Source organism: Neofelis nebulosa, chromosome 5 (assembly GCF_028018385.1).
Source record: "Neofelis nebulosa isolate mNeoNeb1 chromosome 5, mNeoNeb1.pri, whole genome shotgun sequence".
Classification (NCBI taxonomy): Eukaryota; Metazoa; Chordata; class Mammalia; order Carnivora; family Felidae; genus Neofelis; species Neofelis nebulosa.
The window spans coordinates 1,738,731-1,764,753 of record NC_080786.1 but is presented as its reverse complement, the minus strand read 5'-3'; the positions used below and the strand labels follow the sequence as shown (position 1 = coordinate 1,764,753).

The 26,023-nt window shown below is 39.6% G+C and overlaps 1 protein-coding gene across 50 annotated transcripts in view; it reads right to left on the bottom strand.

The window, feature by feature from the left end:
* CLASP2 (cytoplasmic linker associated protein 2) overlaps positions 1–26,023 on the bottom strand; it is a 183,918-nt gene that overhangs the window by 68,862 nt on the left and 89,033 nt on the right. For 23 of the 50 annotated variants that reach the window (XM_058729229.1, XM_058729236.1, XM_058729239.1 and 20 more), the window contains 9 exons: positions 24,553–24,623; positions 20,289–20,348; positions 19,018–19,095; positions 18,117–18,284; positions 15,831–15,886; positions 14,482–14,655; positions 8,010–8,033; positions 6,276–6,293; positions 4,130–4,234 (listed from right to left, as the gene is read on the bottom strand). In XM_058729229.1, coding sequence (XP_058585212.1) covers positions 4,130–4,234; positions 6,276–6,293; positions 8,010–8,033; positions 14,482–14,655; positions 15,831–15,886; positions 18,117–18,284; positions 19,018–19,095; positions 20,289–20,348; positions 24,553–24,623 — 754 coding nt within the window. Of the gene's footprint in view, positions 1–556; positions 584–3,946; positions 3,974–4,129; positions 4,235–6,275; positions 6,294–8,009; positions 8,034–14,481; positions 14,656–15,830; positions 15,887–18,116; positions 18,285–19,017; positions 19,096–20,288; positions 20,349–24,552; positions 24,624–26,023 lie in introns of all 50 variants that reach the window. The other 27 variants (XM_058729221.1, XM_058729222.1, XM_058729227.1 and 24 more) reach the window with 5 other exon arrangements.

Sequence of the window (26,023 nt, the reverse complement as noted above, 5' to 3'; positions counted from 1 at the left end):
TCCTTAGCCTCTCTTCTCCACTAAATCCAAACCTCAAGCAACAGTGTGATAATTCCAATGCCTAGGACTCGTTTTGGAGTTATTTATACTTAGGAGATAACACCAAGGCTCATTTCCCAGCCAAGAACTACCAAGGCTAATTGCTTCTTCTCACAAAACCACTGAGTTGATGAAAAAGGGCATGGTGTACCTGGGAGCGGCATGCTACTGGAAAATACTCTAATTTGCAAAACCTGACAGTGGGTATCTAATTTTTCTCACGCTACCTAAAATTTTCAAACTACCATTTTAGAACTTTTTACAAGGTATTTTCAAGGCATTACTAAAGCTCCTTTGCTTTTGAGTGTCAAAACCTGCGGGATCCACTTGGATATTTTCAACAACTCAAGGTTTTAGTGATAAAGACAGGCCAAAGATAACTGGCAATTTTTGCCCCAATGTGGTTGCACCACGATGGAATATGATGTTGAGAATTTCTGCTGAATAGAACCCAATCTCGATAATGAAAACAGGTGATCAAACAACAGATGCACACAAAAAGTCTATAGATTCTTACCACCAATGGTATTAGCAGATTGTGATCCTGAACAAGTGTAAAGGCAGAATTAGGGTAAGGATTATAATCCATGAAGAGGGAAGGAGCAGATTTAAAATGAATGGCAGATGAAAATAAAGCTTTAGTCAGTTCTTATAAAATAAAAAAGCCCTGAAGCAAAAAAAGCAAACTTCAAAAGAAAACTCCCTAAACCATAGACGTCTGTAACAAAAGCAGTACATTGAGTAGCTTTTACAGCTGAAATCAGACACTCATGTACAGAGCAGATGAAATGAAGTGCAAAAATAAATGTAAATTCTTCAGCTTTCCTTCTACTAATGGCCTATAATCTCAATAATTAAATGTTTAACTTTTTATTATTTAAACATTTAATTTGAAACTACAGGTAAAGAAGAACTACAACATCTTAGAGCTGAAGACAGCATACATGAAAAAGCTACATTTTTTTTCCTTCAGATGCACAGGAGAAAACCCCAAAAACAAACGGCAGGGGCTTGGGGTGAGGAGACCAAGGTTCCGACAGGCTGCACAGCCGTTTGTACACAACCAGTCACTACCGACAAGGACACAAGACACCATCCTTACGTGTAACTAGAAACCTGGAAATCTCTCCAATGGGTCTGCTTTTATTTATTTTGATCAGTCATCAGAACACACCTGCTTTGACCCATGATTTTTTCCCTAAATGCTAATCTACAACCATGGAAAGACCACGCAAACTCTAATGAATTACTTCACAACAAAGTGAAGACGGAGGTCACAGTGATATTTCTGTGCAAGTATGTTGTAAAGAAACTTGCGTCAAATCATACGGGGCCACAATTTCTTTTTGCAAAAAGATCTAGAATGGAATATACAGTCACTCGAATAAATAAGGAAGCAAGCAAACAAAAACGTCTCCAATGTGATTTAAAACCCAAGTGATTTTATAGGGAGCAAGTCTTCTGATCTTAAAATCCTACCAGGTCTAAAAAGCCTGTCATTATGTTCTCATACTTCCGTAAAGGATTCTAAGTATTGTAGATTGGGTTTCAAAGTGAAAAACCAAATGTAAAATAGTTATTCTATATCCTCCTGACGTGATCAGTAATTACAAAATACCTAAAAGGGAGGTCCTTAATATATTAGAAAACCATACACAAAGCCCTTTGAACCTTTGCCACAAGCTCCATCTTGCTATTCCTTTAGAAAAGAACTAAGTAAAACAGCTCACATCAAATTAAATTTTATCCTTAAGATCCTAGATATAGACAGTTTTGGTTTGCTATCTTTATTCTTCTTTATGCTTTAAATTTCCCAACTATCATTATTTATTTGTTTCCTGAAGGTCATAAAAATAAAAGGTACAAAAGTACACAACAGGAGTTTAGATTTCAGTTATAGTTAATATGGTTAAGAGTGGCAAGGAGGACAATTTTATCAGCTGAAATATATAATGCTTATTCTGGGCCCAGGTACGGTCTTCAAGATATTAAATGTACTACAACACTGAATTACTGCAATCCTCTGAGATTATCTTCTTCATTTTATAGGTGAAAATACAGGGGCGCCTGGGTGGCTCAGTCGGTTAAGCGTCCGACTTCGGCTCAGGTCATGATCTCGCGGTTCGTGGGTTCGAGCCCCGCGTCGGGCTCTGTGCTGACCACTCAGAGCCTGGAGCCTGTTTCAGATTCTGTGTCTCCCTCTCTCTCTGACCCTCCCCCGTTCATGCTCTGTCTCTCTCTGTCTCAAAAATAAATAAACGTTAAAAAAATATATATATAGGTAAAAATCCAGAAACACAGCAACTTTAAATGAACTGGAAGAGCCATGATTCAAATGTGGGCAGTATGGCCCCAGAATCCATGATCTGAATCGGATACTTCTCACACTTTACTATAACACGCTCACTTGGCGATTGTGTTAAAAAGCGCCTGAATTCAGGAGATGTGTGGTGGCATGAAACTGTGCATCTCTAACGAGCTCCCAGGTGATGCTGATACTGCACTTGGAGGAGAAAGGCTCTAAGCTGCTATGCTGCAACTGCTAAAGACTGAGTTACTTAAGAGATCACTCAGGGCTCCTGGCTGGCTCAGTCTGTTAAGCATCCGACTCCTGGTTTTGGCTCAGGTCATGATCTCACGACTTGGTGCGTTCAAGCCCTGCAATCGGGCTCTGTGCTGGCAACTTGGAGCCTGCTTGGGATTTTCCCTTTCCCTTTCTCTCTGCCCCTCCCCGACTAGTGCTGTTTCTGTCTCTCAAAACAAACAAACAAAAACTTAAAAAAAAAAAAAAAAAAAGTTACTCTTAAAATCCAGAAAAAAATAAAAATAAAAATACGGAATATCAGGGAAGATTGTGGATGATTTATTCCTAATTTGGTTGGGAGAAGAGCCTTTACCCAGAGGACATTTGCCATTTTTCCTATTTATAAATAATCCTCAAATTGCAAACCAATTTTACCAAGCATTTCCTTATTTTTAGGACTCTTGTTGAACGTTCCATCATTTTTCTGCCTGGATTTTTTGACTTCGGAAAGAGGAGGAAAGGAGAACCCGCTGGCAGGACCTGAGTCATCACCGCCTGGCTCCCTCCAAGCCTAACTCTTTTCCTGGATTCCAGGATTCGGGAATCAAATAAGAAAGCAGACAGAGCATCTGTATCTTTATAAATTGCCTAAACCACCGTGAAAGATAAAGATATTTCTTTTTGAAATGGCCAAGTATGTAGAATAACCCCCAAATTATTTCCCTAGGAAAAAAATCTCTGTTTTTAGAGCCAAGGGCTAATGAAAATCTCTTGATAAAGAAAGAATAGGAAGAAACTCTTTTAAATTAATAATGCCATAAATGTGTTCAGGAACATGTAGAAATGAATCATTCATTTTACCTAGACCTCAAAATTGTGCTTTTTAATAATTGTACTTATGAGGAACTCTGCTTCCAACGAAATAGTAAATATAAATCTTAAATTTAACAAGGAGCATAATAGAACTGGACATTTCAATTTATGTTTCCTCGCTATAAATCAGTATATACCTGTCCCAGATGCTAACTGTATTCTGAAAGATTTTGGACAGAGTTTGAAGACAACGCTTATCTGTCCTCGAATAGCATTAGCTAGATGCAACCAGATTAGATGCTAACACATGGCGATTATTTTGCCTCTAAAAAGCACAATTTTCTACATTTGCAAGTTTGAGTAGACCGTGAAAACCTTAAGGCTAAGAGTTCTGTGCTATTTAAAATATCTCCATGCAAAAGTTTGTACAGCAGATGAAGTATTTTCTTTCTAAGTGGCAGATACCAATGATGCAGCCCTAGGAACACACCAAAGACAAGACGACACCCACTCAAAAAAATTCCAGAACATGCACAACAACTGATCCAAAACATTGAAAAAAAAAAATACCTTCATTTTTGTCAGGTGATGACGAACCTAAAGTACAGAACGAGAACTCAGTATGCGGCTTGTGTCTGGAAGTCAGCTTTGTCTTTACCCACTGCTCAAGCGCCTAGGACAGTCAGTCATACGCAAGCAACACGCTTCTCCTCAAGTATCACACATCCGGGAGGACGCATAGGCAATACGTACGCTGAGACTGAGACACCATTTTGGTTCGACTTCTTCCTCGAGAATCTGTCTTGGCATTTCCCATGCCCGCGAGGGGCGCTGCTGAAAGCTTTGCTCTCACCCGGCCTGAGGAATAAATTGATGTATGTAATTAAAGACGTTTTTCTATAATAATACGTACTAATGAGGAGAAAAAAAAAAATCTCACTATAAGTTTCTAATTGGGTGTGCTTTTCAAGTATCAAATTCTGTCATAATGTAACCATCACCGAGAGGTTATATTTCTCTTTAAATTTTTAAAATATATACTCCTTTTTATGTGCTGCACCATAAGCTAACTTTTCTTCAAGGGTAAAAATAAAGTCAGACTAAAAGATCTCCTTTTTTAGTTTGATATTATTAGTCCAGTAGAGTTATAATTAAGATATTTACCACAGCATGCCACTTGCTCCTTAACTGGCAGTTCCAATTCTAAAATTTCAATTTCTATGAAACTCAGTTTATTCTGAAATACAGACTATAGTTTTAAATATAAGCCTACTCTTAGAACCAACAACCCAAACAGTTCTTTTGACTGAAAATACACTTCTAGATTTGCAAGAAGAGATATCAGGTCAAGTATTTCGTTTTTTATCCTGTGCTAAACATCAGATTACTATAGATGGATATATTCTCTTCCCCCAACCAATTTCATTTATGAAACAACTTGAGGAAACACCTATCACATAAGAGCTGGCACTTTTCTCGGTATGTTTCCTTCTCCACCTCCTGGCCGCACTCCCGTCCCTACCACTGCCTCATTCCCCTCCACAAAACCAAGCCACAAACATCTATTTCTAGAGCTCCTGAACCAAAGGAGATCACGTTTCTCAAAGTACCTAAGTGTCATTAGTAAAAAAATATATTAGTAGTAAGCAGTCTCAACCACTATCAAGTCTGAACCGATACTGGATGCAATCATAAAGAGGGCTCACAATCCTTTGAGGTTAAAAGGTACAATTTGTAGGGCAATCACTGTACTAGCTAGCCTGGTATGGCCATATTAGTTAGGAAAAAAATAAATGAAGAGCAAGGACAAATTACAAAATTAAGAACTGAGTGAGAGAAGATAAGAGAGTGATTAAAAACCAGGAATAAAACAGAAGTCTAGTTGGTGAGTCCTATTCTCTCAATTCTTCAAGGCCCTTAATAAGCCCATAGTCCAGGCCTTTTACCCTTTTACAGAGTCTGTTTAAAGTAGGATACAATGTTCTCCCGACTAAGAAGCAAAACAGAAAGACAAAATTATTATTTTTGAAATGGAGAATTTATCCAACATAACAAGGAAATGAGAATAAATATTTTGATACTATCATTCTAAATTACAAGGCTAAAGTGCCAGAAACCATTTTATAGAGTACTCCAATTTAAAATTTAAAATATGAAAATATTTCAAATACATCAGAGCAAATATGAGACCAAAAAAATGTTAAATATACTTGGCTTTGTACCACAGGGTCATCCATGTAAAACTCAGGAGAAAAAAGGTGTTTCAAAATCAGAGGTTTAGAGGACAGCCTTCAGGCAGTATAAATTGAAACACGGAATTTTTTTCCTTTCTACAAATTCAAAAGCAATGAATAATTATTTTCTTAAAGTAAACTGGCTTAGTAAACTAAAGTGGTATGTCTACGACGTTTTTGTAATCCCCAATTCAAATCATATATGCAACTTTCCACTGTTTCTAAATCAAAGACACACTTAAAAGCGGACTAAATAAATGCACTTAGCCCCTCATGATAAAGCAATGGAGCATGCTCCCCCAAAGTATAAATGAATTAGCATAAATTAAAAAAAAACACACACAAAATTAAAGAAAAACATTAATGATGCTGCTGAAAAAAAAAAGAAACTATTAACCTTACACCAGATATTATTAAACATGTTAAGCAACTATGTTTTCCCAGCACGAGATGATCCAAGATACAAAGCAAAGCTCAAGATGAAGAACTAAAGAAAACAATCCACATCTGTAACTAACACAACCAAACATAAAATGTAGTTGTCATGGCTGTCAAATTATATAGTTTTGCAAATTACCCTATTTTAGTTTGTGATATTTAATTCCTACTAATGAAAATATTAATGCAGAGGTATTCGTGTTACTAACAAAATGTATGATTCTTACCATCTTCAGATGTTGCTCCTAAATAAGAGAAATAAAACAATAACATTTCAACAAATTCTGCCAATGCTGATGTTAAGACCTACTCGTACCTCCCACCCAAGACTACAGTGAAAGAGTGAAAAAAAAAAAAAACCTTCTAGTCTGATAGCCTTAAATTAACTTATAAAACATTCAGTTTGAGAGAAAACAAAATCTGAAGTAACCTAATGACACACAGCACAATAAAGGTTGAAACTAGACAAATGAAAATGGCAAAATCCCACAACAAACACTTTTACCTGTGACATTTCACACTCAAAATTTGAAATGGTGAAGAAAGTTATAGAAGCTAATCACCCAAGAAAGATGCAGTCCTGTCACTGCTTTCTTTGAAATGAAGATTTTTATAAAATAAGAATACTTTCTGCGCATTTTCTAAAAGCCATCCATAAAAGAACTAGAAAAACTGACAAACACGGGAGCCAAATGCATGACCCAGGTCTCATTAACCCACTATTTTCATCAAAGCATTACAGAGACCTATCAATCCATTAGCTATGTACTCAACATTTATATACATTCCCTAAGATGTAAAGGAAAAGTAGCAAAAATGAATAAGTAAAAATATCATAACTCACTACTACTAAAGGGCAGTAATAGATATACCTCTGTATGCGTATAGACAGATTAAAAAAAAAATACGATTGAACATCATTGAGAATAACACATCACATGACACAGATGATTCTTCAAACAGGTTTATGTTTCTGACCCAAACAAGAAAAGACTTTAATCTGGAAAATGAGAATAATTTAAGGACATACAATTTCAGTGCGAGAAGTGGTACTAAAGGGTTTTAAAATACAGAAACTATCTTTTGGTGGACTTCCATTTCATTCAGTAATTTTTAAAATTTATGAAATACTTTAAACATAGAGAGGAGCACAGAGACAATCATGTCATGTATCCAACCCAAGATTAAATAAATCTTCCATTTCATTGGAATGGAAGTTAAATCTATTTGAGTTTATGAAGGAATAAACAGGAAACCACACAGTTCTCCATTTTTCCTCAATCTCCTACTAAGACTTACAGATTGAGTATCTTCTTACAAGTTCTTAACAAAAGCTCAAGTTCCTACACAACATTATGGTATCTGATGAAGCGAAGGGAAAATGCAGATAATAGGTTGTGTAGTATCAGACAAAAAAATACCAAACAGATACAAAACACCACACTGAACCGAGCAGCTACAGATAAACTATATTCATTTGAATACTGAAATTAAAAAGGCAAGACTTAAAGTTCAGTTCTGGTTAAATGTTAGTTAAAACTCACTCTTAAAAAGAAAGCATCTGTGACTTGCATTTTATTTTCACAGATAACCATATGAATCTATCAGAGCTAGGAAACTCAAGAGTTCAATCAAATGACTTAGGGGATTCCTTTCCATTTTTATGAGTCTGATTCTATTTCAGAGGAAGACTTAAGAAATCGAGACTAGTTCTAGGAGCTAAGGCAAAAAATTGTAAGATAATTGATTTTACTTACAACAAACAGTAACCTAGTACTTGAGTAGACTGGGAAACCCCAAAATGGATATGCCTAACCCCAAATTCAGAGAAATACGTAGCTATTTTTATATCAAATTGCTGCTAAATAAACAGTCTATTTTCAGAAATTAAGAGAATGAAGATATTACATAGGATCCAAGGGCCAAAAATCTTTAGTAGAATTAGAAAAGGAAGTTCTTACCATCCATCTTGTCAGAAGTATCCTCTGATGAAAGAGCAAGCAAAGAACAGAGGAAAACTTACTTAGCATATTAGAAAACAATAATTTTACAATCCCTAGAAACATTATTTTTAAGAAGACAATTCATAACACAGACATATACATATGTTTTCAATTAAAACATACTAGGAGATTTAAATAAGATGAGGTGCCCATATGAGGGAAAGATGAAAAAAACAAAGAATCGGTAATGAATTTAATTTTCATCGGCCGAGAGAGAAGTTAGTGAAGCCTATATCCCAAGCTGGGACGTTTGCCATCATCAGGCAAACCTCTTGCTTTGGTCTTCGGAGTTTCTTGAAATCCAACACTCGTGATATCCCTGTTCCCAAAGGATTCAGTACTTAGGTGAGAAGAAAAACCCAGTGGCAGTTGCTTTAAGGAACGTACTGTTTAACATTGAAAGAATATAGTAAGAAACATCTCTAGTGACTTCCAACTCTCCTCTCAAGCACAGATCTCTCTCCTGAGTTGCAAACACAACATCTCGATGCCACTGGATCTCTCCTGCTCTCATTATACCACTATGGTTCCTCAACACCTCCAGTCTGATGTGATGCCTCCCTGGGACTTTAAATGCTAAACGCATATAACACAACAAGCTTCTAGCGGCTCATCCTTTAGCAATCTGCCACTAGACTGACAGACTCTAAGTACAGAAGCATACATTTCTGCACCTCTTGTACCAAGTGGGGTGCCTGGCAAAACCAAAGTGCTCACTGAGTGTTTGCTGAAAAACAATGGAACACTGCCTCTGATCCATAAATGTCCAGTTATGAGAAGACTCAAAGTAGAAGAAAAGAGACTATGCCAGTCACACGTGTATAAGAATGCTGGTGGTGTTGGTGAATGGGGAGAGGGAGGGAGGGAAGAGGAGAGAGGCAGAAGGGGGGGGGGGAAGCGGGAGAGGGCGAGGGAGAGGAAGAGGGGGAGAGGAAGGAACAGAGAAACAGAAAAAGAGAGAGGAAGAAGGGAGAATCCATTATCCCTGGAAAGAGCCAGAGGCAAGTAGCTCACTGAGTATAAACCTGGGCCAGATAAAGAGGATAGAGGGACACCATTCCCTTCTGTAATGAAGTAAATGTGTGACTCAAACCTCAAAGAACCAAAATAAACTGAATCCACCTCACAGCACTATTACAGACTTTCTTAAGGAAAAAAATGTTACAAACTGCCTTCCTGGTTCACATTAAAACGTTTCAAATATTGTATGTTTTTCCTGCTAATAAAAATAATAGACACTAAATCTCACATTTTTATTTTGAAAACTCCAGATAAATAGGTTTTATATTTGTTTTCCGGTGTTCTCCCCACTTAAAAAAAGGTAAGCTATAATTCCTGTACCATAAAATTCACCTTTTTATAGCATACAATTCAGTATTTTTAGTATATTAACCACCCTCATCACAAATTCCATAAAGTTTTCCTCACCCCTAAAGGAAATCCTGCATCCATTAGGAATCACTCCCTATACCCATGACTCTCAGCCCCTGGCAACTACTAACTTATTTTCTATTTCCGTGGGTTCAGCTCTTCTAGACATTTCATGTAAATGGAATCAAACAGTAAATGTCTGTGTCTGACTTCATAATGCTCTCAAGGTGCACCCATCCCAAAGCTTGCATTAGTGCCTCTATGTAACGTACTCCCTTATATGGCTGCCTAATATTCCGTTCCACTGTATGGACACGTCTGTTTAACGATTCACCAGCTGATGGACATCTGGGTGGTTTCCACGGCTACTATGAACACTCATGTATACATTTTTATGAGAACGTATATTTCATATTATCTTAGATATGCAGCAAGGAGTGGAACAGTTAGGTCACATGGTAACCATTTCACTTCGTGCGAAACTCCCAAACTGTTGCCATAGCAGCGTTCTTACCAGCATTTGTTACTGTCCATCTTTTTGGTAACATCCACCCTCGTGGATATGAAGGGATAGCTTATTATGCTTCTGATCTGTGCTTTCCTAATGACTAATGATGGTGGGCATCTTCTCATGCACTTTCTGGCAATTAATATGTTGTCTTTAGAGAAATGTCTATTCAAATCTTTTGCCCACTTTTAAATGTAATTGTCTTTTTGTTACTGAGCTCTAAGAGTTCTTCATGCAATTGGGATCTAAGTCCCTAATATCAGATACGTAATTTGCAAATGTTTTCTCTCATTCTCTGTTCTGTCCTTTCACTTTCTTGATGGTGCCCTTTGAAGCACAAAAGTTTTAAATTTTGATGAAGCCCAGTTTATCTCTCCTTTCTTAGATGGTTTGTGTGTTTGGTGGAGGATGTGAGAAAACATTATTAAATCCAAGGTTACAAAAATTTACACGTATGTTTTCTTCCAAGAGTTTTATAGTTTTAGCTCTTAAATTTGGGTCTTTGATCCATTTTGAGTTAACTTTCTGGATATGGTGTGAGGGAAGGATCCAAATTCATTCCTTGGCAAGTGGCTACCCAGTTGTTTCAGCACCACTGGTTGAAAAGAATTCTTTCCCCACTGAATGGTCTTGGCACCCTTGTGAAAAAATCAACTGATCATAAATATACTGGTTTATTTTTGGTCCCTCAACTCCATTACACTGGTCTCTATGTCTATCCTTATGCCAGTACTACAGAGACTTAATTACTTTAGCCTTTAAGTTTTGAAATTGGGAAGTGTTGAGTCCACCGACTTTCTCAAGATTGTTCTCAAAATTGTTTCATCTAGTTTTGATCCCTTGCATTTTCATATGGATTTTAGGATCTGCTTATTTCTATAAAAAGGCACCTGGACTTTTGACAGGGATTACATGGAGTCTGTAGGTGAATTTGCTATATTAATAATAAGTCTTTAGAGAACCTGGGTGTATTTCCATCAGTTTAGATCTTATTTAATTTCTTTTACTATAGGTTATAGTTTTCAGTGAACAAGTGTGAAAATAAATAAATATATACACATATAAATATATATATACACATATAAATATATGTGTGTGTGTGTGTGTGTGTGTGTATATATATATATATATATATATATATATATATATATATATATGTATAAATTTTGCCCTTGGTTCTCTGTCCCCTGGTTCCTGAGACAGAGCACCTAAGACCCTTAAAATTTCCTAAATTGTAAGAGCACTAAGGATATCTTTTGTTCTAATATTTGGTCTTTGACCCTGGTGCCTGACAGATACCTTGACTTAAGACCCCTATAATTTTCTGGGTGACAGGAGTGTCTTTTGTTCTACTGAGGTGATTCCTGGTGGCTCCTGGAGAGCTTCAGAATGGAGGCTAGTTGCCAGAAAGATGAAGCGATGATTAGAAGCTTGAGAGTTTTTAGCCCTACTCTTCATCTTCTGGGAAGGGGAGAAAAGCTGAAGACTGAGTTAATGACTCATCATGCCTATAGGATGAAGCCTCCCTAAAAATCCCCAAAGTACAAGGTTCAGAGACTTCTGGGTTGGTGAATGTACCAGGTGGGTGGCATGCTGTGACTCCATGGGGACAGAAGCTCTTGTGCCAAGGTCCCTTCTGGACCTTGCCCCATGTGGTTCTTCATCTGACTGCCCATTCACATCCTTTACAAGTCCTTTGTAATAAACCAGTAATCTAGTAAATAGACTGCTTCCTCGAGTCTGTGAGGCAGGCTAGCAAATTAATTGAACCTGAAGAGGTTATGGGAGCCTCTGATTTATGGCTGGTTTGGTCAGAAGCTTGGGTGACAAGCTGGGTTTGCACGTGATGCCTCAAGTGTCAGGGTGGGGGCAGACAGGGGCGATCTTATGGGACTGAGCCCTTAACCTGTGAGGTTTGTGCTTACTGTAGTTAGTGTCAGAACGGAACTGAAATGTAGGACACCCAGCTGGTGCAGGAGAACTGTTTGGTGTGGAAAACCCACACGTCTGGTGTCAGCAGCATTATTAGTGTGAAAGTAAAGAAGAAACACGGGAGTGGTTTTTCCTAGAGAAGTCTTACACTTCTTTTGTTATATTAATTGCTAAGTATTTTATGCTTTTTAATGTTGTTATAATCGATATTGTTTCAAACTGTTCGTTGCTAGCATTCAGAAATACAACTGATTTTTGTACATTGACCTTGTATTCTGCAACCTTGCTGAACTCATTTTTAAGCTCTAATAGTTTTTTTGTGGATTCCTTAGGATTTTCTCTACATAAGATCATGTTTTCTGCAAACACAGACAGTTTTACTTTTCTTCCAATCTGGACACATTTGATGTCTTTTTTTTGCCTTAACGACCTGGCTAGAACCTCCACGGTAATGTTGTTGGGAAGGGCAAGGGTGGAATATTCTCTTCTTGCTGCTGGTCTTGAGAAAGTATCCCATCTGTCACATTAAGGATGATGTTAGCCCTGGGTTTTTCATAGATGTTCTTCACTAGGTTCACAAATTTCCCTTCCATTCCTAGTTTGTTGATTAGTATTCTCACAAAAAGGTGTTGGGTTCTGTCAAACGCCTTTTCTGCATCTACTGAAACAACTGTGGTTTTTGTGGTTTTGTCCTATTACTCTATTAATAGAGCGTACTTAGTTGATTCGTTTTCATATACTCAAGTCACACTGCATTCCTAACAAGGGAACATTTCTGTCCTTTCACTTTGTAACACAAACGTTTTACGAAAATTAAAAGCATTAAACAACCCACTTTTGACATCTTTTTTAACATCTCTGTCCATATGTATTTAACATCTCATATATATTTAACATATATATTTAACATCTCAGTCCATATATATTTATCTATGTATACTTTTATATAAAATGATGAAATTATCACATTGTTAGGTACCATTCATTTGATCTTTGTTGAAAATACTACTCGTTAATGGCTGCCTAGTATTTTAAGTACATATCATAATTTAATCATACGTCCTTTGTTTACATATCAAGGTTGACTCTAATAATGTCTATTATTAAAAACATGATGAATATTCTTTTTTATTTCTTGGTATAATTATCCCCTTTAAGTTTTCAGCCACTCAGTTTTATATTTTTACACTTAAGACTGAAATCAGAGGGACTTTTCCCTCCTGGCTTTTGGCTTTTACGTTTAGAAATTCCTTCCCCAATCTGAGAAGAGATGAATACTCAAGTACTTTGATTTCATCAAGTTGCTTTCCAACTTTTTAGTCCTCTGGATTAAAAAAAAATTTTTTTTAATGTTTATTCATTTTAGAGATAGAGCACAAGTGGGGGAGGGGCAGAGAGAGCTAGAGACAGAATCGGAAGCAGGCTGCAGGTTCTGAGCTGTCAGCACAGAGCTCAACGCGGGGCTCGAACCCACGAACCATGAAATCATGACCTGAGCCAAAGTCGGACACTTAACCGACTGAGCCACCCAGGTGCCCCTGGAATAAATTTTTATATTTTTATAAACCCTATTTACCGAGTAATGTATCCTTTCCTCACTGACTGTTGCTGTGCCACACTTTATCACGTACTACAATTCATCCTACTATCTCTGCATTTCCTACTGCGTTCCAATGATCTGCCTGCCTAGGGTTCTACCAGTACTACCTAAGAGGAAAAAAAAAAAAAATGAAGCACAAAAATAGAGATAAGCAATATGAATCACCAGCCTCAAACTTTTAAAGTTGATTAACACACAGAGGCACCTGGCTGGCTCCGTTGGAAGAGCACACAGCTTTCAGTCTTGTGGTCATGAGTTTGAGTCCCACGCTGCGTGTAAAGATTATTAAATAAATAAACTAAAAAACATGAAGTCGATAAGCATAAAAAACAAACTCCAAATAGCTCTGGGAATACATGGTTCAGCTCTGATTATAATTAAGCTTTGCACTTTCCCCAGATCCCCAAAAGGCTTTCTCGTGGTAAGGGAACAGAAGCTGGCTACAAGGCCAAAGCCCTTTCCAACTTCCTCAAGTAGGCAGTGGTTGGGTGTGGCAGGAGCACAGAAGGGTGCAAATTCTATAGGCAAATTATGGAGTCAAGAACTGTTCCTCTGATGCGGATGTTCGGGAGGATGACAAGGGAAAAGTCGAAACAAGGCAGCTTGAGTACCTTCCAACTATGTCCTAAGTATGGAATTCTATTAAAAGATGCAGACTAGGGGCGCCTGGGTGGCGCAGTCGGTTAAGCGTCCGACTTCAGCCAGGTCACGATCTCGCGGTCCGTGAGTTCGAGCCCCGCGTCGGGCTCCGGGCTGATGGCTCGGAGCCTGGAGCCTGTTTCCGATTCTGTGTCTCCCTCTCTCTCTGCCCCTCCCCCGTTCATGCTCTGTCTCTCTCTGTCCCAAAAATAAATAAAAAACATTGAAAAAAAAATTAAAAAAAAAAAAAAAAAAAAAAAGATGCAGACTATCCTTAACTGGGGAGAACGGACAAGAGGCGATTAAGATATCGCGGTCGCCTGACTTTGCTGAGACCAGGGAGAAAACAACGGACGCTACCCCACGGAGAGCGGCCTTACCTAGTGACGCGTAGGAACCCGGATTCAGGGCCCCTGCACCCAACCGCCCGCTTCGCGCAGACTGCCCGGCAGCATGGTGAGCCTTGGCACCAGCAGCAGCATTCACGTCGATGTCGCTTCGTGAACGCTGCAGGCTCCCGGGAAGGCAACTGGCTTTGCTGCTGCCTGCCGACACTACGGGAAACAGAGCAGAGGCGGCGTATACGATTTGAATCGCCACGAACAGTAAGGAAGTTACATTGCCTTGAAAACAAGACGAGCTAGTCCGTGACGACCAAGGGTCCAAGAGGGAGTGGTGCACAAATGGACACCGGAAAGCACTTCGCAGTATTTTCAGGTCGGGGTCCTTCCGTTTCAATCCTGTTACCCCTAAATCTTCTTGGACAGTCTTCCCAGTGTTTTTCGGCCTCACTTTCCTCTTGCGTAAAATGGGAAAAACCTCTATATTGGTGACATTCACACAACTGCTCTGCAGATGACGAGAGGGTGTCTATGACTGATTCATGAAAATAAAGCACAGGAAGCACTGTACAAGATACACGCAAGACAGCAGTGTTTTCCTTACTATCAGAGACATGCAAGGAGAGCTACCAGTCTAGTATATGGTTATTCAGAAAATAATGCAAATTCTACCCCTCTTAGGCAAAGCAGATTGAGCCATTCGATTTCTGGCCTGCAGTTTTCAGTTTTAAAAATGAAGACTTTTATACACTGTGACTTATGATCCATGAATAGGCCATGAGATCAACAGAGTGGGTCATGACCAACGTTTTAAGGAAGTGAAACAAAAAGAGTGCATCGCAAGTAAAGGTAAGTGGTGCTTCAGGGAACCTGGCTTATACTCTATTCTGTACAGTATATGTATATCATATGCATATAATTACATACACCACGTTGTACATACTGTGTGTAGTATACGTATATGGTATACAAATGTAGGTACAACGTACATATGTGGTATTAGCTTCCTGCATAAAATGTTCTCACTACACAGTTAAAAGCAGTAGCTTTTAAACTGTTCTGATGTGGCCCGTAGTGAGAAAATCATTTTATTATTTTTTTAAACGTTTATGTATTTTGAGAGACAGCATTCGCACACACGAGGCGGGGAGGGGCAGGGAGAGAGTCCCAAGCAGGCTCCTCACCATCGGCACAGAGCCCGATCCGGAGCTCAATCCCCGGACCTTGAGATCGTGACCCGAGTCGAAGTCGAGAGTTGGCCGCTCAACCGACTGAGCCCACCAGGCGCCCCGAAAACAATTTTAAATAGTAACATGACTTCTAACGTAGCTTTACTTTGTTATTCAGTACAACATGCTTGGACTCTTGCTTAGAAAAAGACAGTTTACCTCTTCCAGCCACAGTCGATGGGTTTGCTGTAGACCATTTGGAAGAAAAAGGGCGACTGCAAGGTAAAAAGAAATGCTTTTAGTAAGAAGATGTAATTTATCACTCTTCTCAGAACAATGAAATACTGAGTTTTCTGAAGAGTTGTCTTAATTTCATTTTAATTTTCCTTTTACAAATCACTTCGGAACAGTGTGGTCCCTCAGCTGTGGAGCAGAAATGAGATAACTAGCAGCGAAGAGACCACAAGCTCTACAAAGACAAGCAACCGGCCTGCTGTTGTTCACTCGGGTCCTCGGCACCCATCACAGTGCTCACCACGCAAGACTCAATAAAGCACACTCCAACCCCTGTATCCCAAGATGTCTTCCTTAGAAGGAGACAGGGGTAGTGTCATCACCAGCACGCAGGGAGTTCAGCGTGACCAAAGCCTCTTCACCTAAGCCGTAATGGGCGCGGCCAACGGCACTTCAGGCAGCTACCGCGTAGGTATCACGCTGCCTACGGCCATGCTGAGCGTAACTGCCTGGGACAAGAGGAACGAGGCTGAGGGCTACTGCTGAGGATAACACCAACGATTAGAAAGCAAAACAGCTCAGATCATTTCAAAGAATCCATCTGCCCTAGTTATCCTTACAAAAATGTTTTTTAAATGTTTATTTCTGAGAGAGAGAGAGAGAGAGGCAGAGAGGCAGAGAGACAGAGAGAGAGAGGGGGAGACACAGAATCCGAAGTGGGCTCCAGGCTCCGAGCTGTCAGCACAGAGCCCGATGCGGGGCTCGAACTCACGGACCGCAAGATACTGACCTGAGCAGAAGTCGGTGCTCAACCGACTGAGCCACCAGGTGCCCCTGCCTTAGTATCTTGATTATCTTTCATTATAATGCTATTCTGCAGCCCATAGGTAAATAATATGTCTAGGTACGTCTAGGGGATCAGGGAAGTTTATCTACAAGTTTTAAAGGTGCGGGAAGAGGAGCAAAGACCCCAGACAGGTTCATGGTAGGAAAGGTAATTATTCCTACGATAATTACACTGAAATGGATCGTATCTGCTTTTTCTCTGGACGTAAGTACAGCACTCACAAAACACTGGGAGCGCCTTCCTGGATCCTGTGCCCTGGGTGCCTCACTTGCCTCTCCCTCGTCCCACTCCTGCATCAGGGCCCTGCCAAGCAACCAGCAACCTTTGTGCGGTCCCACAGGATTACACAGAGGTGAGCTCACATTCTGTGAGCTGTTCTTCCCTGGGGAGACCTGCAGCTACTTGGGGCCACCCTAGGGAGTAGACATGGCATCAGAAATTCTAGCAATCTCACAGGGCTAGAGAGATAGAAAGTTAGGGTTAAGGCTGCCAAGGCAGGAAGGGTTTGAGGAAGCCGATAGAATGAGAATGCGATTACACAGAGGTGAGTCAGATACTAGTGAATCTGCCCCTGATCCACTTTGCCACTGAGGAATTGGCTCAAGTCTTCAGTTGTGCAAAGGCAAGGAAGGAAAGCAGTGTGTTTACTAGTCACACGGTGCGGTGTAAGGGTTCTGAAGATGACTTCAGAATCCCCATTACAATTCCTCCATTGTAATGCCCTAGAAATGGGCGGTCTACTGTACCAACTATTTTGGGGGTACTAAAAATATATATATATATATATATATATATATATATATATATATATATATATATATATATATATATAAATTAGTGCTTCCCAATCTTTATCAAAGGCATGAAAGCACAGACACAAAATCTGAATCACTACACTCTTTGCCTGAAAAGAAGTTACACTAGCATGTAATCCAACCCTTGCAACAACAGACCAAGAGACGAGTAAGTACAGCTGACCTCGAACAACACAGATCTGAACTGAGTGGGTCCGCCTACATGAGGATTTTTTTAATACAGTACAGTACTGTAAATGTGTTTTTTCCTTATGATTTTCCCAATATTTTTTCCTCTACCTTACTTTATTGTAAGAATACAGTATATAACATACATACAGCATACAAAATGTGCCCATCAACTGTTTATGTTCTCGGTAAGGCTTCCGGTCAACAGCAGGCTATTTGCAGTTAAGTTTTGGGCGGGTCAAGTTGTATGCGGATGTTCGACTTCACGGGGTGTTGATGCCCCTAACCCCCATACTGTTCAAAGGTCAACCACACCTTCCAGTAATCATTCTTTTAAGGCTTGAAGGGGAAGCAAGCAGACACCCAACCATCTAAGTTACGGAACTATCGGGAGTTGGAGAGAGAGTAAGAAATCAGTAATTATCATTTATATGACCTTACTTGAGACTTTCCTGTGAGCTAGATGAGGACCTGTCTGATTGTGGAAGAGATGCTACACTGCCAGAACTCTTTAAGTAAGTCTGAAGACTCTTCTGATAAGATGGCTCAAGTGAATTATACAACGTTTCAGCTTCACCAGGAAAGTGGTTTCTAAGACCCATGTATGTCCTGTAAAACAAAAGAACAAGTAACAACAAAAGAATATAAAGTAATGGCTTTACATAAAATGTGCGCATTCACGACGAATGAAGATGAGACCATATTAATATATCCACCGCCTATCAAGTGAATACTTTCTAAATCTAACAAGTTTTGGTGGAAAGATGGCAGGCTTTTGAGAAAAGATCTCAGTCCAAAACCTGGTCGTGATCCTTACTGTTTGCATGGCCGCGAAAAAACCCCTGAATATCCAAACTTCTGCTGCCAGTCTACAGAGATAGCATGTTTGCAGGTCATTTCCAAGATTAGACAGTAATGTATACCAACTGCTCCACAGTATCAGGTACTTAGCACATTCTCAATAAGTGACAGTTATTTTTATTCATAATGAAAGTGAAGGTGTTATGATGGAATAGGAATACTGACGATGATACAAATGACAATGTGAAGTCCACCGTTAGACATCCAGTACAGATACAAAAAAAAAATCTCCACTCCCAACATGGGGCTCAAACTCACAACCCTAAGATGAAGAGTCGTAGACTCTACCAACTGAGTCTGCCAGGCGAGCCATACATCTAATACAGATTTAATGGAGAAAAATCTATCTCAATTTTACTAAAGGGCTGATGTAGTAGAATACTTGAGACACTGCTGATATTTTCATTCTTCTGGTGTAATTCTTTTCAAAGAAAAGATCCAAGTATGTTTAAGATGTGACAAAAATACATTATACACCTACTTTCTTGCCTCCACTCTGGCTTCAGCATCAGCATCATGAATCCCCTTTTTAATAGTTTCAACCAAGACAGCTGCATGTCTATTAAAACAAAACATATTACTTTTTTTAAGATTTTGTTATTTTTAAGCAATCCCTACACTCAACAAAGGGCTCGAACTCACAACCCTGCGATCAAGAGTCGCATGTTCCACCGATTCAGCCAACCAGGTGCCCCAAACACCTTTAGATTCATGAGTAAAACTATATTTCACCACAAATCATACTGCCTATATGTTACAAATTAATCACAAAGGGGCAGGGGAGGTAAAAAGATTAATTAGTGCGTAATAATCTAAGATTGTAAGAGTTTCTGATAATCTAATCGTAACCCCACATATTTCATTCATGGATGGTTTCCTCCTGACAAGTCAAATATTAAAAACTTGAATATAATTATTTTTATAGAGTCCAAATAACGTATAAATGTACAGTGCTTAAATTTTAAATTCTCAACGAATAAAAAAACCCCTTTGGTGTGGTTCTCACTAACCCACCAATGTAGAAAATAATCTGCTAATAGTATGATCAGTTATGATCTGGACCAAGCTAAATTGTAGTTGCCACAAAGAACTTAAAGGAAACTTAGAATTATATCATGCCTACACGAAACAAACTTATTTAAAAAAAAAAAAAAAAAAAAAAAAAAGGCTGTGAATAGGTTCTCACAATTTCCATGTAAATGCAGGTATACGCCAAACTTCAAACTTGAAATTATACCATGCAAACAGCCAACTAGCTAGCTGGCTGCCTACATTTTTCTCTTGTTCATCTCAGAGCTGCAAGAGATACTGCCCAGCATATACCTAACCAATGATACTGGACAGCTGGTATGGAGAAACTTTCCAATGAATCTCTCTCTTCTTAAAATCTTTTTCCTCTGAAAAGAAGTGCCTTCCTTCCATCTTAAATCATTCATTACTTGATTAATTATACCTCAGGAAACCTAGGTCACTTGTCTGGAGATACATTTTAAAATTTCTGTCCAATTTAACCTGCAGTATCTTATTTCATCCATCCTACTTAAGAGATCCTCATTCACCCCATAAGTAAAGAAGAAAATCATAGGTGCACCAAGTAAGAGGAATCAGATGACATTACAGCTTTAAAGGAAAACCAGTATAAATAGCTTTTAAGCAAAAGGAGAAATCATGCAAAACCAATACCATCAACTTCTAAAGAACTGGTGATAATGGGAAGGAGAGGGAAGCAGGAAAGGAAGAGTTAATACATACCTTTCCAATGAATGAGTCTGCCACTCTTGTAACAATAAATCTAAAAATTCAAATGAGCGCCTGAAAAATAAGTTAATTATAACTAAATGTTATAACACTACGTTAAGTTATGTTTATTTAAAGCTAATTGTTAATTAGCACTTTCTTCTACTGTACTTTGTTCTCTGAATTAAAGTACAAGGGGGGCACCTGGGTGGCTCAGTCAGTTGAGCGTCCGACTTCAGCTCCGGTCATGATCTCACAGTTTGTGAGTTTGAGCCCCGCATCGGGCTCTGTGCTGACAGCTCAGAGCCTGGAGCCTGCTTCAGATGCTGTGTCTCCCTCTCTCTCTGACCCTCCTCCACCCACGCTCTGTCTCTCTCTCAAGAATAAATAAACATTAAAAAAAAAAAAAATTTTTTTTTTTAAATTTAAAGTATGAGATATTTTTAGGTTATCTTTTTTTTTTTTTTTTTTTAGGTTTATTTATTTATTTTGAGAGAGAGAGAAAAAGCGCAAGCAGGGAAAGGGCAGAGAAGGAAATGGAGAATCTCAAGCAGGCTCTATGCTGTCAGGGCAGAGCCCTACGCAGGGTTAAATCCCACGATCCATGAAAGCATGACCTGAGCTGAAATCAACAGTCACACACTTCATCAACCGAGCCACCCGGGTACCCCATGTTTTTAGTTACTGTAACTTCTCAAATACTTAACTACTTTAAGGCTCCAACTACTCCTATGCTACACAGTTCAAAAAAACCTTCAGGGTTCCCCGTGATTTTAACTTAAAATGTGTGTCAATTATAAAACTTAATACTATTTCATTTTAAAAAATACTTATGGAGCACCTACTATGCACTAGAAGTTGAAGACATACAAAGGTGACCAAGAAAGATGGAACGGATCTTCCATTTCCACATCTGTTTTCCTAAACATGCATACACGTAATTTTTAGTCAAGTGTCTGTATATTTCCTCCTATACCCTCTAGTTCTCGACTCCTTCAACTGTCTCACTCTTGAGCTTCTCTTTCTTGGCATCTGATGACACAGTTCTCCCCTATTTTTCTTCTTTTATTAACACTTTTCCTCCACCTTCCCGTAAAGAAGTGTTGACCTGGTTGGTGCTCTTTGTAACCCACCTGTTTCGTAGCCTTTACGTGGGAACCATCATCTGAATCATCTGTGCCCTTAGCTCTGACTATCAGCTGTGCTGCTCACATCTAGTCCTTTACCTCCAGCAGCGGTTCTTTCATTCAGCCGCGAAGTCAAAGCTTCAACCAGCTCGCGGACATGTCTACACTGGCAGAGACTGTCAGCTCAAACACTACATACGGAAGGACAAATTAATTCTCACCCTCTCAAATCCATTCTTTTAGCCCACACTGTATAGTTTAGAAAATGTTAAGTTAACTTGCCCAAAGTGATAGGACCTAAACCCTGGCATTCTGACTGCAGAACTCCCAGTGTGAAGCATCTGATCTATATCCGACGATCAAGTTCTCATTTCTATACCCTTAAATCCCTTGGATTTATTTACTGAATAAAATCTGTAATCAGTGATCACCAATACAGCTTACTTCAGACCCTGCCCCTCTTACATGAGCTACAAGAACAATAATTCCTACTTAATTAAACCAGTATTTCTCACTGTCCCTTTTTTTAAAAGTATATTTATTTATTTTGAGAAAGAGGGAGAGTACAAAGGGGGTGGGCCAAAGAGAGAGGGAGAGAGAGAGAGAAATCCCAAGCAGGCTCTGCACGGACAGCATGGAGCCCGACGTGGGGCTTGAACTCACGAACCGTGAGATCATGACCTGAGCCAAAACCAAGAGCTGTATGCTTAACTGACTGAGCCCCCCAGGCGCCCCTCTCACTGTTCCTTTTTAATCACTGGTCATAGCTGAAATAAAAAGATGGATGACATTACCTCCTCACCAAAAACTGTCCGAGTATGAAGCAATGTCAAAATTTCTCTTCGTAGACGTTCACAGCCCTCTACACTGACTTTAACCTACTCCTGGCCTCCCTCCCCCACTCACATCAGCCTCTTTTCCTACTGTAACCTTCCGTTTATCACGTGTTCTGGCCTCAATGGCCTGTCTGATGGCTCTGCACCACTCAGAAGCTTTACATCTCTGCCTAGGTAACACCCACTCAATTCCCCTACAGTCACTGAATTGCTTCCCATTTTCAAGGCATTTGTTTTTTAAATTAAAAACCTTTATTAATGTTTATTTTTGAGAGAGAGAGAGAGAAACACACAGTGCAAGCAGGAGTTGGGGAACGGAGAAGGAGGGAGGGAGACACAGAACCTGAAGTAGGCTCCAGGCTCTGAGGTGCCAGCACAGAGCCTGAAGTGGGGCTCGAACTCACAGACCGTGAGATCATAACCTGAGCCAAAGTTTGACAGTTAACCTAAACGACTGAGCCACCCAGACACCCCTCAAGGCAATTTTATGACGCGTTTCCTGACTCCCTCTTCTCTGTTACATTCCTATTTCTCTAGTTACCACTTTCCTCCGTGTTAAGACAGAGACTGGCAAACCTCTTCGGTAAAGGGCCAGGCACAGAGATTTTAGGCCTTGTGAACCACAAACAGTCTCTAACTCGTACTTTTCTTCTTTCTCCCTTTATAACCACCCTTCAAAAATGAAAGAAATAGTCTTTGCTTGCAGACTGCACCAGACTAGACTGTTGGCCAGATTTGACCAGCGACCTGTCACTTGCTGACCCTGGACATAAGAGACAGGTGACAGAACACTTGTCACCAAAACTCTGAACCACTTAAAGGCAGTAATACCCCTTTCAGCTTCTTCCTAGCAAAGTACTTAAATACATAGATTTATCAAGTAAAAAAAAGAGATTCTTTACAATTTTCTTTGTTTTGCTACTCAAGCAATAATGACCAAAGGAGTAAGAACAGATTTTATAAGCATACAGGAACAGAGGTAATATCAAACATGATCAGATAGGACTATAGCTTAAATTGTTTTGAACTAAACATCCTTCACTGCAAATATAAAAATGTAGTTTGATTTTCTTATATCTGCTGTCTTGCAAAAATCGTTTGAGATGGTTTTTGAATAAAGTAAATCAAACCAACAAAATTTTAAAGCGGTTAAGAAACTGAGATCAGGAAAAGAATATGAATTCAAAAAAGATGGGTACATGCATCATACTAGCATCTACAATATGGTACTTAAAAATGTCTTTAAAGTCATTTCTAAAGCTTATTTTTAATTGTAGTTGACATACAATATTATATTAGTTTCAGGCGTACAAGCTAGTGATGTGACATCACAAAATGCTCACGATAGTTATGACCGGTCACCATACAAAGGTAAACGATATCATGATTATGTTCTCTACGTTGTACTTGACATCCCTGTGACTTATTTAAAGTTCAAGTTGGTACCTCTTAATCCCTTTCAATCTATTTTGCCCATCTCCCTCCCCTCTGGCAACCATTAATTAGTTTTCTGTATTTATGAACGTTTGTTCATTTGTTTTATTCTTAGGCTCCACATGTAAGCGAAATCACATAGTATGATTCTTCAATTTTTTCTGTAGTATCTATATATTTATGTATTTATGTCTTTATTTATGTAAGTTAAGTAAGTAAGTAAGTAATCTCTATACTCAACATGGGGCTCAAACTCACGCCCGAGACCAAGAGTCACGAGCCCTTCTGACTAAGCCAGCCAGGCACCCCTGACTCTTCACAAATTTTCTTAAACATCAAACGTACAAATCTTGTTTTCGTTGTCTTTAGTACTGATGGTGATCCCGATGGTATTAAAACCAGCAGAAATCACAAGACAGAGAAAGACTGACAGGCTGACCTGGTGTGGCTGTTTATTCTGTCCCAAACACTAGAATGAATTCTACTCATGTGGATCTGCCTCATTTAATCCTCACGATGGCATGGGGGCGACATCATCAGCGGAACTAACATGTACACACGCTGACGTGCAGAGCAGTGTAAATTGCCCAAGTAGAATAGTCAAGTGGCAGTTGTGGGACTCTAGCAAAGGCCTGGTTCCAGACTCCATTCTCTCTGAAAGTGAGGCAGCGAGTGGCCCAAAGAAACCAAAGCTTAAAAGGAGAAATCTGGAAAACACGGGTGGTTGTAATGGTCATTTCTTTTTCCTTGTAGGACACGAGATGAAAAAGTTTACTAAGGTTTCCAGAAGGCAAGAAATTTGTGCCAACCAAGTTTTGCACCAGAATTAAGAATTTAACATAATGTAAAACTATACTAAATTAGTTTTTTCTCAAAACTTACCTCCTTACAGGAACTGATTTTGATGTGCAATTGCTTGTGATTAAAGGTATAAGTCTGGGTACATGAGTATGCTGAAAAAGACGTTTTAGAAAAGGTTGAGAAATACAGTCCGCTTCACATAATCTCTTCTATTTGCCTTACAACCAAGTATTTAGATATATTAGAACAGAACAAAAAGACCATAAAATGAGATCTGGAAAGAAATCAAACCTGTCAAACAGTTTCCCCCACTTAAATAACAGTAATGACGATATAGTTTCAGAAGGACAGGTGTGGCTGTGATACTACCTAAGAGAAGTTAATTGTGTAACTGCAAAGAACTGTCGGGGCAGTGTGTTTGGGGGCGGGAGCCCTAGCAGGACTGGGCTTGCATCTGCCAAACTCTCTGAAGTGCCACAGCTACGGCCGGCCGGTGGAAGAGAATAATTAGCAGGCCATCAAGGCGAGTAACCAGAGTGAGCCTGCAACCCCCCCTGCTGGGAATGCACTCAGAAATGGTGATTTTAATGGAAGTTTCACTGTGGCTAAACCACAGCTGTCTAGAATTCAGGTAAAGTTCAACAGATATAATGTTTTGATTTCTATTTGTAATTTTATATTCCTCTAGTGAAGTGAACACTAAAAAGTACACAACAGACAGAAGGATAAAATAGTAAGCTAAGCAGACATATTTGATGCTTCACATACCCTATTTTTTCTTCTGAGCTAATGGTACAGGCCAGATTACCTAGGAAACCAGCTCTGAGATGAAGTCTAGCATGTAGGATTCTACCAAGTGCCCTTGGGATCAACACCTGTGGAAGGAGGGCAAAGGAGGCAGGGGTGGGCCAAGGAAGAAATGCATCTGTGATTGGGCCTTAGGATCTCTTCGCTAAAAGCCATTAGGGAGCTCTGGAGTTCAAATGGCCCTTCAGAGCAGCTCGAATTGGTTCCGAACGGCCCCAACGTCAACTTCCACATCAACCAGTTGTTGCATGTGGGCCATAATGGCAAGGGGCGAGACCCTGGGGAACGCAGCTCTCTGCAGAAGTGCTTCCGGTATTGGAAAAACCAGTCTTTCGCCAGAGAGGAGTGTGTGTGGCACATCTGTGAGCTAGAGTGAACTCAACCAAAATAAGAGAGCCAACTTTGTTCAGCTGCTTCAGAGGGAGGCTACCTACAGACCTGAAGTTGCTCCAATGAGAAGCGCACAAGAGAGTGCTGACCTGTGGGCTACTGAACTTACACTCCGCACAGAAGGGCCCTGTGGGTGTGCTCCCTACAGCGCCCAGAAGAGCCTATTCCCAAACACTGCCACGGACCCCGAGCCCAAGGAGACTCTCCAGCCGCAACACACTGCGTAGGTCTTACCTACCACCCTCTTCTTCCCTTCATAACCTCCCCAAACCCTACTGCTGATGAACACGATTCAACACAGTGGCACGTATGGAGAGATACACTGGCCTAACTATTGCTATGTCACATTCAGGGA